This window comes from Bombus flavifrons, chromosome 3, assembly GCF_040668555.2.
Source record: "Bombus flavifrons isolate JBK064 chromosome 3, iyBomFlav1_principal, whole genome shotgun sequence".
NCBI lineage: Eukaryota > Metazoa > Arthropoda > Insecta > Hymenoptera > Apidae > Bombus > Bombus flavifrons.
This window is the reverse complement of record NC_138444.1, coordinates 17624985-17641571: the sequence shown is the minus strand read 5'-3', so window position 1 is coordinate 17641571 and position 16587 is coordinate 17624985. Positions and strand designations below refer to the sequence as shown.

The 16587-nt window shown below is 39.2% G+C and overlaps 1 protein-coding gene and 1 long non-coding RNA gene across 2 annotated transcripts in view; one reads left to right on the top strand and one right to left on the bottom strand.

Moving 5' to 3' along the window:
* Nucleotides 1–16587, bottom strand: part of LOC138178063 (uncharacterized) — a 272249-nt gene that overhangs the window by 182149 nt on the left and 73513 nt on the right. The window lies entirely within an intron of this gene.
* Nucleotides 1–16587, top strand: part of LOC138178060 (zwei Ig domain protein zig-8) — a 118019-nt gene that overhangs the window by 29329 nt on the left and 72103 nt on the right. The window contains exon 2 of the mRNA XM_069109479.1: nt 15891–16150. Within this exon, the coding sequence (XP_068965580.1) occupies nt 15994–16150 (157 nt within the window). The 5' untranslated portion in view covers nt 15891–15993. The remainder of the gene's footprint in view (nt 1–15890; nt 16151–16587) is intronic.

The window sequence follows — 16587 nt, the reverse complement described above, 5'->3', positions numbered from 1 at the left end:
AGCTCACTCGACCTTAGATGAACTATTAAAACGAATTTCATAATCAATTGGCAAGCGGCAACGCGGATTAAATGGATTGCTCACTAGGCGAGTGTCTACAGGATGAGCGATAAAGATATTTGCAAAACAATAAAACACACGACATGTTGATCTTGCTCTTGGTATTTACCTCGAAGATAATATAAATTATACAAATGACGCATGGTATTAGGTCGTCGGGAAAGTTTCTTTCGTTTTACAAGGAAATTTACAAGGAGGACAATTCGAATCGTCTTGTTGTTTTGTCTCGGAGTATGAACATCGTTGGGACATACATAATGTAATAATAAATAAACTCCGGGCCACTATAAATAAACGAACACGATCGTAAGGTGGTCAGTTTTTCAGTCTGAGTCTCGAGCGATTTTATTAGCGATCAGTACACAGTCTTTAGCGAATCAGTTAGTACCGAGCGTCTTAGCGAACATTCTCTGTATTTATTAATTATTTTAAATATATTTGACGGTTTCGACATCGAGTTATCTCGTTATTTAAACCACACGACCAACCATCCTCTACAGATGCACATTTTCCGTTTTATATTATTTTATCGAATTACTTATGATCCATTTTGTTCTATCAAAATAAAGATCACAACGTACGACAGATTAGGTTTCGTGTTTGTATAAAGATGCGTCGTTGTAAAAGACGTGTCTGTAAAAGAAAGACACTTTTCGGACAGTCTAATAATATCAAACATAGGTACTGTACACACGATATTTCGATCATCCAAGACAGAACTGGAGAAACAAATTATTTACAGAGCATAATCCTATGAATAAATGAAGACAACTAAACTATTGCACTGTAACCCGTATTAATCAAAAGTTTAGCAAACAACTGAAATCGCCACTGGGACGAGGAATGCAACCAAGTGTCATCCGACGCGATACGAGTAACCTCGAGGACAGATGACCGGAAAGATCAGCCGAACATCGAGAAACTACGGTAGCCAGAGTCCAAGAACCAAGCAAAACGACATGGTCTACCTCTTACAACTCTAACATCCACGACCTCGGAAACAATAGGTCCAACCTAAGTTACCAAAAAGCTATAGAGACCTGGAATTCGGTATATATATGTACACGAAGATCAAAGGAATCGATCGAGACTGTAACTTCGCAAAAGATACGATTGGAAACACAGCAACACGGAAATACCAATTTTTCTGTTCTTGAGACTATGGAATTTTATCAGAATAACCGTTAGAATCGTAGACCTCGATACATACAACGTCTTAGCTCGAGAAATGTGGTTCCAGTAACCTCGATATCTATGACAGGGGCTGATCCTTACAAACCCCAAGTGGTATGTTGACCTACAATAGTGTGCACCGAGTTTTTCGACCTCGAAATTATAGATGTCAAGGTTCTTCGATACTGGAGCGATCTAGATCAGCTTTTCCAACCTTGTAATGGCAGATCTATAGACGCTACAAGACCTGGATGATTTAGACGAGGTTCCTTGTGCGTCATTAGACGTTTGTATCATTGTTCCGCGTTAACGTTCCGATATATCACGGGTCTGCGATCATGAATATTGGATTCCCGCGTCGTAGTCTGTTATATTCCTCTTTCTGATTGTTTCGCTCGAATCTATGAGAATCGTAAGCTGATATGTGACAATACGGGACTCTTACGATATGTCTTGAAGCTTGGAAATAGCTGGTAGTAGGTCCATAGACATCGTGACACCATTGTCATCAAAATCGTACGATCTTATAGAAATCTGTTTCCGCGAGATTATAAATATTGGGCTTATCGCACCTAAGGTGGCTAGAGACTGTTCTTTCGATGGCAAGATGGTTCGTCTAGTGCCCTTTGATCTCCAAGTTATATACGTGGAAAATTATTGATCTTGGCGTGGCCTATCCCAAGATCCTCGTTTTGCCAACGTTCCGGATCTTGTTGCTTGTTTCTAGGATGTTGCGAATCACGCCTCTCGCTTCGTCTATGGAAATGTGGTTTTCCAACCACTTGTTGTGTACTATTTCGCTACGATTCCCTATCGTCACATTTGTGGATGTCGAAGTAATACGTATTCACTGTGGGAAACGCTATCTATCATCAAAGCTATCGTCCGAGTTGGAAATTTGGTTTGAGTTATTCGCAGCTGTAAGAAATGATCAAGGTTGAAGTATCTTTTCGAAGTTACTGTTTCTGTAAATTTGTAATTGATTAAAAATCTTTCCACTATTAGATACTTTAAGTGTAAATTAATCTGTTTTGTAAAATTATCGTGTTTCTTCGCATCAAACTTTCTTCGATTCATTGGTTCATCGTATAATTCATTAATTTGATTCATCGTAATAATTCATTAATTTCATCAATCTCTTGTCTTTGGAATTTACCGTCTTTCGTTCTCCTCGATTGCAAAATATTTTTCATACACCATCGACAGTTTTTTATTCTTATAAACTTACGAGTATCTATGTTCTTTTGCTATTCGCCCGTGCGATGTATTGGTACGCTATATCTGTCTCTAAAACGCATTCAATTTGTCCGAGTTTCGGTAACATTTACTTTTGCATGGAAGCATAGTTATGCGGTTTTGTCTGCAGAGTGCTTTATCAAACAAAATGTATTTGCAACAGTAATCTAACCGCTGTATATACGCCGATGGTTTATGCCAGCAATTCCAATTGTCAGATAAGCAGCCAACTTTTTTTTAACAATTATTCTTGTCGCAACGTACGCGGATTCGCCTCGTATGCAAAAGTTTAAACAAATCTGAATTCATGTTAATTAGGACCTCATACCGAATATTTTTTCTCATTTCGTTAATAACAATTATTGAGATATGTATAATTTTATGTGTTAGACCAGGTTAGATGCGTAGTAGTGATACTTGTTCGTGAATATCAGTGCGTGGAAGTATGTGTGTGCGCGGCGTCTCGAAAACAAACGAATGTAAACTGTTCAATCGGTTAATCCCTTAACCTACAACTGCGGGCATAGCCCGTAGTAGATGATCGAGCCAAACGTAAATATTACAGGCATAGCCCGTGGTACGATGATCGGGCCAAATATAATATACAGGATGGTTGGTAACTGGTGGTACAAGCGGAAAGGGGGTGATTCTACGCGAAAAAAGAAGTCGAAAATATAGAATAACAATTTTTCGTTCGAGGCTTTGTTTTCGAGAAAATCGACTTTGAATTTTCGCTCGGTACGCGTTCACTTTATCGCGTCTCGTTATAACGGATCTCACTGTAGATCGTTGTCTCGATTGAATGTAACGTCAGCAGCATATTTCGATTTCTTACAAAACAAACTACCGGAATTATTAGAAGATGTACCGTCGAGAACTAGAGGAAGTTTAATTTTTCAACAAGACGGTGCACCGCCACATTTTAGTCGTCGTGCGAGAGATTTTTTAAACCAACATTACCAAGGCTGGATTGGTCGTGCTGGAACAATAGCTTGGCCACCGCGCTCTCCTGACCTAACTCCGCTTGACTTTTATTTATGGAGCCATATTAAATCAATTGTCTATTCTAAAGAAAACGCAAGTTGCGAGCAATTGAAAGAAAAGATCATTGCAGCCTTTCATACTTTAAAACGATCGAATACGTTAGAAAGCGTTCATAGAAATTTAATTAGAAGAGCAGAAGTACGTGTTCGGCAGAATGGGCAACATTTTCAGCAATTTTTGTAATAATAAACTTTATATGATTACTTTGTATTATTTCATTATGTATTCCTAATTTTCCGTTACGTCAAAAACAAACAAACTGCGATAATATCCATCGAGACAACGATCTACAGTGAGATCCGTTATAACGAGACGCGATAAAGTGCAGGCGTACCGAGCGAAAATTCAAAGTCGATTTTCTCGAAAACAAAGCCTCGAACGAAAAATTTTTATTCTATATTTTCGACTTCTTTTTTCGCGTAGAATCACCCCCTTTCCGCTTGTACCACCAGTTACCAACCACCCTGTATAACTATTCTAATATGAATTCTAAGTGTAAATTTAGTGTTCCTATACCATTATTTCGGCTATTAAAATCCAAAATTCTCAACAACAATATTCTGCTATTTCGTTATTAACGTGCCTACGATATTCGAGTCTCTTCGTTAAGAAAATCCGAAATTTATTATTCTCGTTGGCAATTTTATTTTACGTCTGACATAATTAGACGTTTGATTTCATCTGTCTCGTAAAATAACATTAACTAGCCTATTTACCGTTTTGTTTCCAGACTACAGAAGGGTTCCACCGTTGCTTAAGCTCCGTTCTCACGATTTCCCTCGCAGGGAGCGAACCTCGTCATAAATATCGTTACGAAACGAGCTTCCCAGAGCGTACTCCGTTCTCAAATCCGAAAAGACCACAAGCCGTTACTCGGACTAAAATCTTTTAAAGTCTCACGTACTACGTTTCTATTACATGTACACACGCGCTTGTTTATTGTTCCGTCGTATTTGCGTTTTCATCGCAGGAACCGTGCCAAGGAGGGATTTTATCGCATTCCGAGAAGATAATGTTGGCGGATTTTGTCGCGACTCATGGAAGGATACTTATCGCGCGTCCTGATTCTTAATAATTCAGAGTCGCTGTTTCATGAGTTATCCGCCTGTATTAACAGCTTTCTTTAAATCGAGAAAAACAGAGACTACAGATGAGGATTATTTTGTTACTTTTCGCGAGAGAAGATAATTTTTGTTTCGATGGAACACAGTGATTTTACCGGATCTTGAAAGGATGTTTCAAAGGATGAAATTATTAGAAAATATTGATATGTGATAAAATATTTTTCGGATAACCAGTGACCATTATCGATGAATTTTATAATCGAGATGATCCTGATCGTTATAGAAGAATAAGCTTCACTTTCCAAGAAAAGATTGAACTCCATCGATCTTCGATATTTCTCGGAATAACAAATTTCCGTTATCGGTGGATTCGCTAACGCTGCCAAGTTTTTCAATCTTCGCTAGTTTTAGAATGTTCTCCCTGCTTTCTTCAAATATATTCGAAAAGTTCTCGCGTGTCTTCGATCTTCAAAACTCGAATCAACGAATTGCGACACGTGGCGAGACTTCGGTATAAGCTCAACCAGTTTACCATACTAATTTCCTCGAATTAACCTTTGAAGCATGAAGTTAATCAATGCAATTAGAACGGCTGTTGCTGGCTTGTTCTGGGGTCTCTCAACGATGCGCCGGCAAAGATTCTTCCGTGGACGCGAACACTGAAAATTATTCAAGACCTCTATATCTTCATTTTTCTCGTTACATCAGTTATTACGCATATGTGTGTTTATGCTGTCTGCTTTATTGCAACAAACGAGCTACACCAATGCTTTATCCCGCAAAGATTCTCGTATCACAGGAATAAAACGACTCGTAATTCGCGACGTTTCTGTTTCCATAAAATTTCTATCTTCTTGCCTTCTTATTACGCTATCATTGAATCATAATTAACTTTTTTATTAATTGCATATCTACGATGAACGCGTCGTGATTTCTATACGCATTTTTTAATTGACTTCGAATTTCTTCGATGCAATTAAGATGGTCGAGTCTCGTTACGATGTTACATATCGTAAAAGTTATGTTATATAGCGACTGTACGTCAAGGCATAATTCTAGAATTCAATCTACAAAATTTCTTCAAATTTCAATCTTGAAATTGGATTTCCAACGCTGCTTCCCTCACAATGCAACCCAAGAATTCGCAAATCACTCGACAGCACGTGCCAGATTTAAAGCTGCTCGTGAAACTGAACGAAGACGCAAGTTCGATCGAAGAAACGCGAAACTTCGTTAAAAGACGTTGCAATTCGATGCGTACGCTCGAAGAACGCGCAATGCACCGTTCCAGTTGCTTATGTAAGAACCATAAACTCTGCATTGCAAATGCATTTACTTTATTACGCGGACACAATAGTCCGGCTGCCTAACGATGCTAACCAGGCGCGCGCATATCTTAGGACGAAAACGGTGAGACGACTCGGTTGTTCGGCTGGAAAAGTCGCGGTTTCCCGTTTCCGACCACCACCGGTTACGGCGAAATCTCGTACAAACTGGAAAACGTCATCGCGTATCCTAATTCCATCCTTTAAGCCTGAATCTTATTTCCCTTATTTCCACTTCCTTTTCTCATCTTTTTACTTATTTATCTCTGACCTCGTCCTAATCTTCTATTATTTCCTTTCTTAATCTCTTACCTTGCATATATTATTCTCTATTTTATTTAACTGGATTTCTATCTTTCATAATATTTTTCACTGTTAATTTTTCGTTTTCGTGCTTCGTGCAAATGTATGACACTGATCCGCCGTTGGTATTATTTTAATGCATTAATTTTAATGAAAATGGTTTCTGTATATGTGTGTGTGTGTGTGTGAAATGTTGGTAGTTTACAGCTTCTAGCGTATTTCCATAATTGCTCAGCTTGAGAAGGGAAAGTTGCTTCCGCTGAAAGTTTTCAGCAACTATATGGAATGTTTATGAAACATTAAGCTCACTATCGTGCTAATTCCCTTTCGTAATATTCGCCGTGTTGTTTATCCGCGAAAGTCACAAAAATTATATCCAAAACAATAATACACTTACAATAACCACGCTGACTGCCTGAAAAGTTATCTGTGTTCATTTAATTCGAATCATCCTAATTAGAAGTAGCATGGCATTTTGTAAAAAGTTTCACAGAGTTTCAAATTTTATGCAAACACTTTTTACAACTTTGCATTTTGAATGGTTCTTTAACGACCTACTTTCTCAACAAGTGGGAGATTTTAACCGGTATCGCGCCTTTCTCTGTCCACTTTTGATCGTTTCCCTGCTATTTCATCGAACCTTTCCTTCTAATCGCCTCGCTAACTTATTTTTCTCGTTCTCAGTCGAGGGGTTCAAACGCTGCAAGCCTCTTTTCCATATTTCCTAAGCTCTCGCCGCCTGTCTTTAAATTTCTGTCTCGGTTACACGCTGACCTCCTTTCTTTCTCCTTCTCTATCAGCTTACGGTAGCGTTTACCGTTTGTCTAATTTCAACTCCACGTCACGTTCCCATTCCTTTTCCACTTGTAATCCCTTTTTTCCCACCCAACTCTCTAATTGTCCCGTGTTTCCACTAGGGAAACGTGCACGCAGGCGTCCCACAGAGAACAGCTACAAGATCGGTTCCTTACTGCACATCCACAGCTTCACGCGTGTTATAAATTGCGAATTAACCTGGTCGATTTCTATCGATCGACCGATTTACGTGGACAGAAAGTAACCGTTTCACGTAGCAAATAAAGAAATTTAATTAATAAAAAAGAAGGTTAATTATCAAATTTTCCTCCTACGAACCCTATAGTTACGTGCACTATGTCAGTTAACGATAAACGTCTACCGTTAATTTACCTTTTATATCGTTCGATTGTTCTATAAATTAAAGCTTTCCATAATGTTTGTTACACTATCTATTATTTATTTAATAACGTCGTTCCCTGTAACAGCAAAACGATACTTTACGTAATAAAGTAAATTATTTCAAAGAATACAAGTTAGTTAATGAAGGCAAAGCTGAGGAGAAACTTCTACATCAAAGTGATCCATCATCTTAAATTGGATATAGCAATTTAAAATGCAAACTTTTCCGAAGAGAAAAATTTTCTTTGTTACGAGCAAGTGGTCGCGTGTATTAATATATAATAGAGGATTATAAATTGACATTAATTGCAAGAAACCGTGTCCGTGGCTGCTGTATAAACGACAAAGTGTGACCTATTTTAAGCAAGCAGTTACAATAAATTAAAAGTTACGAGCAGAAAGCAATATTGGAAAAGAAGCCTGTTATCGACATTCATTGCATACGTTGTCTACCCTTGCATTAAACTTTGCCACATTTACTCTATAAACATACATTTCCGCCGTCTGTTTCTCCTATAAAAAGATAGCTCATCCGTCGTTTAATTTCGAAAAATATTTCTGCGATAATCGATTAACGATAAACTGTAAGAAAGAAAAACGGAGAAACATCTTTTCTTACCACAAAGCGTTAATTAAAGCCTTATAGCCAGCATGACTAATTACCGTTATATAGAAAAACGTTCTTTTACCTGTTTCATGTTACAGAGTTGTTAATTTTGTTTACCTCGTTGATGGGTGTTCTACATGGTAAAGAAAATTCAAATTTTTAATTAAATGTTTTTCTACGAGTTTCAGCCACGATTCGATGATCCGAGTAAAATTTTTAAGCTCTTCGATGGCAAACAATTCAGTTGATATTTAAATTACGATGGAAGGTTTCGCGTACTCCCGAATGAACAATATTTATTCGTGAAATTTATTCGGAAAAGAACGTTCAAACAGCGGATCGCGATTAATTTGTTTCGTCACGAAACGAACGAAACGAAAGAGAATTCAACTCGCGTGTTTACGCCAACTTTCTCAATGGGAATCCCATTCAAGCGATACACGAAACTCGCGCGAAAAAGGTGGCGCGATCGCTATTCTCTTTCCCATCGCTTTTTCATTGTCCGGAAATCCACATTCCATCTAACGGTCCATCGTTCTGCAAACTGCAAATCGAATTGACATCGAACAGCGAACCTCTCGTACTTACGCAAACGATATTTTCCCCCGTTTCTGAAGCTTTCGCGCCTCTATACGCGCTAATCCCAGAAATAAAACGCTTCGAGACACACGAACTTATTGTACTGAGAATATAAATGACGGAATTTTGTGATAATTTCTGGAGAAACCTTTCAACTATTACGAAAAAGTGTTTGATTTAATCGTAAAACTGTTATGCGTATATTGGGTTGGCAACTAAGTGATCGCGGATTTTGTCATTGGATAGTACTGACAAAATCCGCATTCGTTTAGTTTCCTTAAATACTTAGACGCCACTTGCACAACATTTCCAATAGAATCTGGCATACCCCAAGGTAGTGTCCTCGGACACCTGCTGTTCTCCATCTACACTGGCGATTTCCCAATATCAACAGAGATAACAATAGCAACATTTGCTGACGACACAGCGCTATTAGCTTCCCACGCAGACCCGATAATTGCTTCATCCACTCTTCAGCGATGTCTCGAGTCAATGGAAAAGTGGTTTCATAAACGGGGCTTCAAAATTAATGAAAAAAAATCCACACATGTAACGTTCACGCTCGGAAAACAAACCTGCCCCTAGGTCACCATCAACGATACAACAATTCCTAGCAAGGACACAGTCAGATACCTGGGCATGACCCTGGACAGGAGATTAACCTGGAAAAATCACATCACAGACAAAACGAAGCAACTCAAGGACAAACTCAAAAAATTCTATTTGGCTCACTGGCCGACGCTCCAACCTAAGCACACAGAATAAAATTACCCTCTATAAGAGCGTAATAAAACCTGTCTGGACCTACGGAATCCAATTATGGGGAACAGCAAGTAATTCCAACATCGAAATACTTCAACGCTTCCAATCGAAAACGCTAAGATCCGTTATAAATGCACTCTGGTATGTCAACAACGAACTGATACATCGCGACCTCAAGATTCCAACGGTCAAAGAGGAAATAGCAAAATATAGCGACAGATATAGTAAAAGAGTCAAGAACCATAGAAACCCCCTAATTACTGGACTACTCGATACGTCGGATCAGATCCGCAGGCTGAAGAGTCACTACCCGCTAGATCTAAACACTAGATTTAATTAGTTATTTATATTAAGTAATGTTTACTTATTTACAACATTTACTTAAAAATTATACTTATCTATAATAAGTATTAACTTATTATAAATATTTAGCCATGTCACTGCGCCACGCCAGAAAAAATTACTGAAAATTCTCAATGCGAGAATTGATTGTAAATATCAATAAATAAAACTAAAAAATTTAGTTTCCAACCCAATATTTGATATTACCGTAAAATCGGTATATGGGACGAAAATTTTCTAATTCTGTTTATTGAGATATGTACAATTTTGAGTGCTAGATTAGATTAACCGCGTAGTAGTGACACACGTATATGAATATGAATGTATAGAAGTATGTGTGTGCTCAGCGTCTGGAAAAACAGACGAATGCAACTGTTTCGTTGGCGGTGTGGTATGGAAGATGCCGAGACGAAGAGAGTGCTGAGACGCGTGCAAATGTATATCGACGAAGATCCTTGAAATCGTTTCTTAAATAAATCTAAAACTATTTTAATATGAATTCCAAGTGTAACCTTAATGTTTCTTTACTTTTATTTCGGCGATTAAGATCCACAATTCTCAACACTGTTCCTCGAAATACGGCCAATACTGTCACCGTCCTATCCATTGGTGGAATCAAAAAATATATAAAATATATATATATACATATATATAACAAAAATGTATAAAAAGACACGACGAGATATTTTGAAAAAAGATGAATGATACGTGAAATAATACTTTGTATTTTATATCATGTATTTCGCGTATCGTATATACAGCGAAGGATGAAATGTATTTAGTTTACGTACGTCGATCTTAAATTACGCTTTATCTCTCTCGTCATCCCTTCATTATCCTGCAACTGATCGGCGGATACTGCTACATGAATGGCTGTCAGAAATTAGATCAAAGTGTTACAGTTTGGTTAGGATCACGACTGTGCGTGTCACGTTGTGGGTCTGTAACATGCCACATATTACTGGCCTCGTAATTGTAGCTTATGAGACGCTCATGTAACAGTTCCATCACACATATCGTAGTACACGGTTTCTAACCGTACTCGGATGAAAACTAAACTTCGAATAAAACGCTTTTGTTTCGTATCTCGCATCTATTCTTTGTATAAATAGAAAATCGTCTCCCGGTCGCTTGTATTAGGTTGTCCGAAAAGTTCCTTTCGCTTTATAAGGAAGTAATGTATGTACAATATTTTTTGTTTTATATCGTAGTATCGTGGACGAGGGGCCTAGGGGGGTGTCGCGCGAATTATAAACAAGCAGTTGCTCAGCGTGTGCATGATGGGGTTTAAACAAAAGATATAAGACAAAGGAGAAAGCGTTGCTAAGAGACGTAAACGAATTAAAGGGAGTATGAGTTGAGAAGCCAGAGAGCGCGGATCGCGTTGTCGAGATAGTATTGTTAGCGTTGTTGAGAGAGAGCTGAATCTGTGTCGACGAGAGTTGTTAATTAATTATAATACGTTGTTACGATTACTTCGTGTTAAATAACCATTGTTTTCTGTTTAATCCATTTATTATTAATAAACTGATTAATTATAGTAGTTACGATACTACAATATTATTTTATTGAATTACGATCCATTTTGTAGCAATAGAATAAAATGGATCGTACATAAATCCATAAAATAATATAAAATAAAAAATATCGTGCATCTCTATTATTTCACTTACAAGGAAACTTTTGGGGCAACCTAATAAAATATTTTCCTACCGTGTATAGCTTACAGCGTTGCTTTTATCATTCCATTTATATGATATAATTAATTAAATCCGACTGTAATAAATTTCCAGTCATTCGAAGAACGCCCCGATGGAAAATAATTACAACACGAATACTACGAATTTTCGTAGCCACTGTAGATAAGAAAAATCCGATCACCGGTAACAGCGCGTCAAATTCGAATACAACCTTCGAAACAGATACAACATAATACCCTTCTTAAATACTAGGACACCTGGTTTTACGTAAAATCGGACAGCTGGCATAAATAATTAAGGAAACCATCAATCCGCCGTGATTCTCCTAACTTGCTTTCGAATAATAATGGTGCTATTCAACGACCGGCGACATTTAGTATCCTCGAACCGGTTGCTTGCTATTCTGATAGATACGCTTGTCCACCAAATGCAGATAGGAGCGTGACATTTAACCGCAGATATTTCGAGTCGGTGATATTTCAACGAAGAATAGATACATAATCGATGCCCACGACTAGACAGGTCGAGTGCGAAACGTCGTTCCAAGATAAGACGCGTTGTTAAGTTTTCAACCGGTTGCTTGCCTCGTTATTCTCGCACGCGGTTTTCACTCTGTTGACCTATTCAACGATTCCAAAAAAGATGTTCGAGCCAGTAATTAAATGGATGAAACTGCGCTTATCCCTATACATTTCTGAATTTTCTTCAACAGTCGAGACGCTTTTCGCGCGACTCATTACGTTGCCAAGCGGCTATGTTCTTCGCATGCTTTTTCTTTCGCTCTCTCTTTCAGCTGGTCGAGACGAAGCGATAAAGATCGGCACGACGAATAAACGAAGTCTCGTCGCTTCGAAATTTCTCGGATAAATGCCAGTTAAACTTCACGTAGGAAACGTAAAACGTCTTTCAACTATTGTTCGCCAACGCTGTCCGGGATAATTCGCTTCGGCCTTGTCGTTGCACGGGTCACACGAACGAGATGTGATTGAAAAGAATAACTGTACGGTAAATTTCAAAGGAACGTTCGTTTAACGCGATTCTACTTCCGGTGTGTAAGCGCAAATTACATAAATGGAATTATACTAATTGTCGTTAACAGCTATAAGTAGCGCCAATTATCCCATGTTAATCACGGTCGCTGTCTCTATTGAGATATGTATAATTTTGTGTACTAGACTAGATTAGCCGCGTAGTAGTGACACACGTATGTGAATATGAGCGTATGTGTGCACAGTGTCTGGAAAAACAGACGAATGCAACTGTTTCGTTGGCAGTGTGTTATGGAAGATGCTGAGACAAAGAGAGTGCTGAGACGCGTATATCGACGAAGATCCTGGAAATCGTTTATCAAATAAATCTAAAACTATTTTAATATGAATTCTAAGTGTACTCTTAGCGTTGCTTTATTTTTATTTCGGCGATTAAGATCCACAATTCTCAACATGATAATTCGAATGATAATTCTGGCGAATCTTTATGCTTTGGAGAAATTCAATCAAAATTTCCGTACAAGTCTCGCCGAAATTTAAGAAACCTGGAGATATCTTCTTCGATATTCCGATCTTCAACGATCTTTATTTCTGCCTTTAATTTGTCTGCATTCCACGCGAGGAAAATATGGAAAATATATCGCGTCCCTTCTTAAACATCAAACGCAGTACACCGTGCGCTCTTGTTCGAGTCAAGCAATGCAAACTAGATAAGAGCTTGGATTTGGCAGTCGACATATCTCTCATATCATATAACTCGTAGTAAGTAAATAACAAAAAGTTATGCAATTCTATAAGCAACTTTTCAAACGATCGTAGGATATATCGATACTCCGGCTAATTTCTAACCTACGATCCCTTAAATTTAAGATTGCAAAGGATCCTCTGCCCTGCATCGAAATATCGGCAGACGCATTTACCCCTGAAACCCTGATCCTTTCTCGCAAACTTTCTCGCCAACGTGTCAAAGGAAGAATAGGTGTTTCTTGGTCGGCGAAATTCGCGTCGATCTTCGACCAAGTTGCACGGAGTTTCAGCGATTTTTCCAGATGCCACGGGGATGAAAGGGATACGCCGACGACCTGGATGCTTGAATAGATCATTCTCGGTCGGGCTGCCGAATGTTCTGTGCGGTGCATCGACGGATACTTCCATCTGTGTAGGGTGCATGCAATGGCGTGCATTCGTACTTTGATCACATCTCCGTTAGAATAGCTGCCGCCTCCTGCCGTCTCTCCCGTCCCTGTCCTCTGTTCGTCGCTTTACAAGCTTTGAATGATCGCGGCTTTTCGAAACGAGACTTTGACAGTATTTACGCGCTAGCGAAAAATCGTTTAGAATCGGCCGCTCGTGTCAAACGATGACGCGCTTGAAAAATTACTTGACCCAAAAGTTAATTTGTCGCGTTGATCGTGTCGTATCTAATGCATCACACTGACACGTACAGTCGGGCACAGACAGCGGAAATAGATATCGACGCGATTAAATACGAGCTGTTTAGAAAAATGTGAACGTTACTTTCACTTATTCGGCAAATAATCTACGTACTGTGAAGATATAAAACTAAAAACGATAAATAAAACTAGCGCTGCTTCGATCGAACTTTATCGATATCTGCTTCCATCGTCTGTCCACTCGCGCGTTTCTTCCCCGCTGTATTTTCATTTTGGTCTCAGATTGACTCGACGATCAACATCCATACAGAGTCACTCGTGTCGCATCTTTACGGCAACAAGATTCGCTCAACCGTCGACACGAGCCTGTCTCGTAGCTGTAAACGTAACCGTAAATTCGATTCGAGATGCGGCAGCGAAATTGCATTCGTGTTCTCTAAGTACTGCACCGTGGAGCAGCTTATCTCGCAAGGGATAGATCGTGCAGAAGCATGTGCGCGCAAGTAGATTGTCAGGGATTGGTGAAATTTTATACCGCGTTGCACGGTAAAGAGCGCAGTGGATTACACGCGAGAAGCTGGTGTTTTCCATTTGCATCTTGTGTAATTTTTCTTCGCTAACGAAATGCAAATTGACTGTCGGCTACAAATGTTTATTACGCGGATTAAATCGTACAACGTTTGCGAAAGTTGTGCGAACCGACGTACCACGCGTATTACCGTTTCGTGAAAATATTCCTGAAAATCGTGTATCTCGCTCGACGATTGCGTTTAATCCATCATTGCAGGCTTTCTGCCGATAATTCACGTTCATCTGGAGGGAATCGAGCCATAACTATGATCAATGAGAACCGAATCATACGCCAAACGCACTTCCATTCGCAATCCAAGTTATTATTGCATTCTCGACAACGTTATTACCAACTACGTATGATTGCCTGTGTTAATAGTTATCCGACTATGATAAAGCGTTCTATGACGTAACACGATTTCATCGGTAATCGCGCCTTTCGCTATCGCCATATTCATCGTCGTCAGTTTTTCGATAAAACGTTCATTCTATTTCCGCTGTCGGCGAAATTGCCAAATAAAATTGTTATTTCGACGAAAACTTGCGTCGTTTTGATTTTATCAGCACGTTCGCACGATCTGTTACTTTGCATCGTTTTACATGTTACGGTATTTAGTTTATGAGCAGATTTCGTTCGAACGTAACGTACTGTCTGAAACGAATAGAGCAATTATACTTTGCGTGCCGATGTATCGAGTTTCGCATCAAATTTTACAAAATGAAAATATCCTAGTCTGACCTACATTTGTAAAATAATATTCCTATTGATCTGTACCGAAGCGGAAATTTACAGTTTTCGTATCGATGCTTGATATATCGAACAAGCGTAACTCGTATTCGAGAAACCACAGATTGCGCGATCGATTAAATTAAACATGTGACAAGCGTTTGAAATATATATTTCCATTATCTTTTGGCCGTAGATTGCCATTTTTCTTTTTTTCTTTTTTTCCTTTTTTTCGATAAACCGGAGCAGCGGTAAAAAAAATTTGCATCACAAAGTTGCGGCAATTTTTATTTCGTAGATAGAGAATATTTTTGCAAACGAAAAACTGAATATTTCGTTATGCGCATAAATTTCGCCTGTTCTTTTACATATTTTACGCTGCGCAAATATCCCCGCTCTACTAATTATTCCAGCTCGTATTATTTCCATCCGTCTCTTATCTCGATTTTCCAGAAGTCGTAGAAAGTCTTCATCGTGTAAATATTGATCCTCCACTCATTCCGGAAAATGGACAAACTACCGTCGTTGGTGATCCAACCGAGTTCCGAATATTCCCGTAGTTCTCGACCAACAGACTCGCCTCGGTACCGTATCAACTTCCTTCGTCTATTAAGATCAGCTGGCAAAAATCTTGCAAACACGCAGATGGCAAATATCAATTTCCAAGCCGCTTTCTCCGCAAAGTACATAAACCGCGCCGCTTTTGGCGGCAACGCGCATTCATCGGATATTCGCTTCCGCGAATTTTCCTTTAGACGTTGAAGAAACACCGCGATGGCTACCGCTGTTGGACTTTCAAGCCGCTGTTTGGATTTCAGAGACAGCAAAACGGCTGGGATCGGGTTTCCGTCGGTGGCCCGGTAAAATCAACAGACGCCGCGAAATATCAGAAGCTTCGGGGGATGCGAAAACCGGAGGACGATGTCGATGAGACCGGCCTGGGGGCCCAAGTTGTTTCTCGTGCTGGTGACGACCACGATCGTTATCGGCAATTATCAGCGACATCGCGAGAGGACTCATTTGCGCGAGCAGCTCGTTAACGGCCACAAAGTCACCAGGAACGTCACTCGATTACAAGGTAAGTTTTACTCAAACGTGAAAAATTGCTCGATTCGATAACTCAGTTTCGGACTATTCATATTCCTTCGATTCGTTCATCGAACGTACGTTAAATTTTAGAAATTCCGTCGGCTTCGATTTTCCAAACCTCCATTTTATGTGCACCAGTTGTATCACGAATCCGTGTCTCTACGTAAGAATCTTGAAACTCGAAATCCACGTGTCTTCGATATAGCAGCAGCTTCTAATTCGTTTTTTACTTCTCTTTGTCTTTTAGAAATATCAAGTCCAATTGTCGAGAATATTCGCGTACGATGGCAACTCTCGTCGCGAGCAATCTCGTATAAAACGCGAGTTGGCAATGTAGACGAGGTTTCCGCCAATTCTCTATATTTGGACACGCAGAATTGATATCGTTACGAGCGAGAAAACGTGCGCCGAATACGCGTGTCGAAG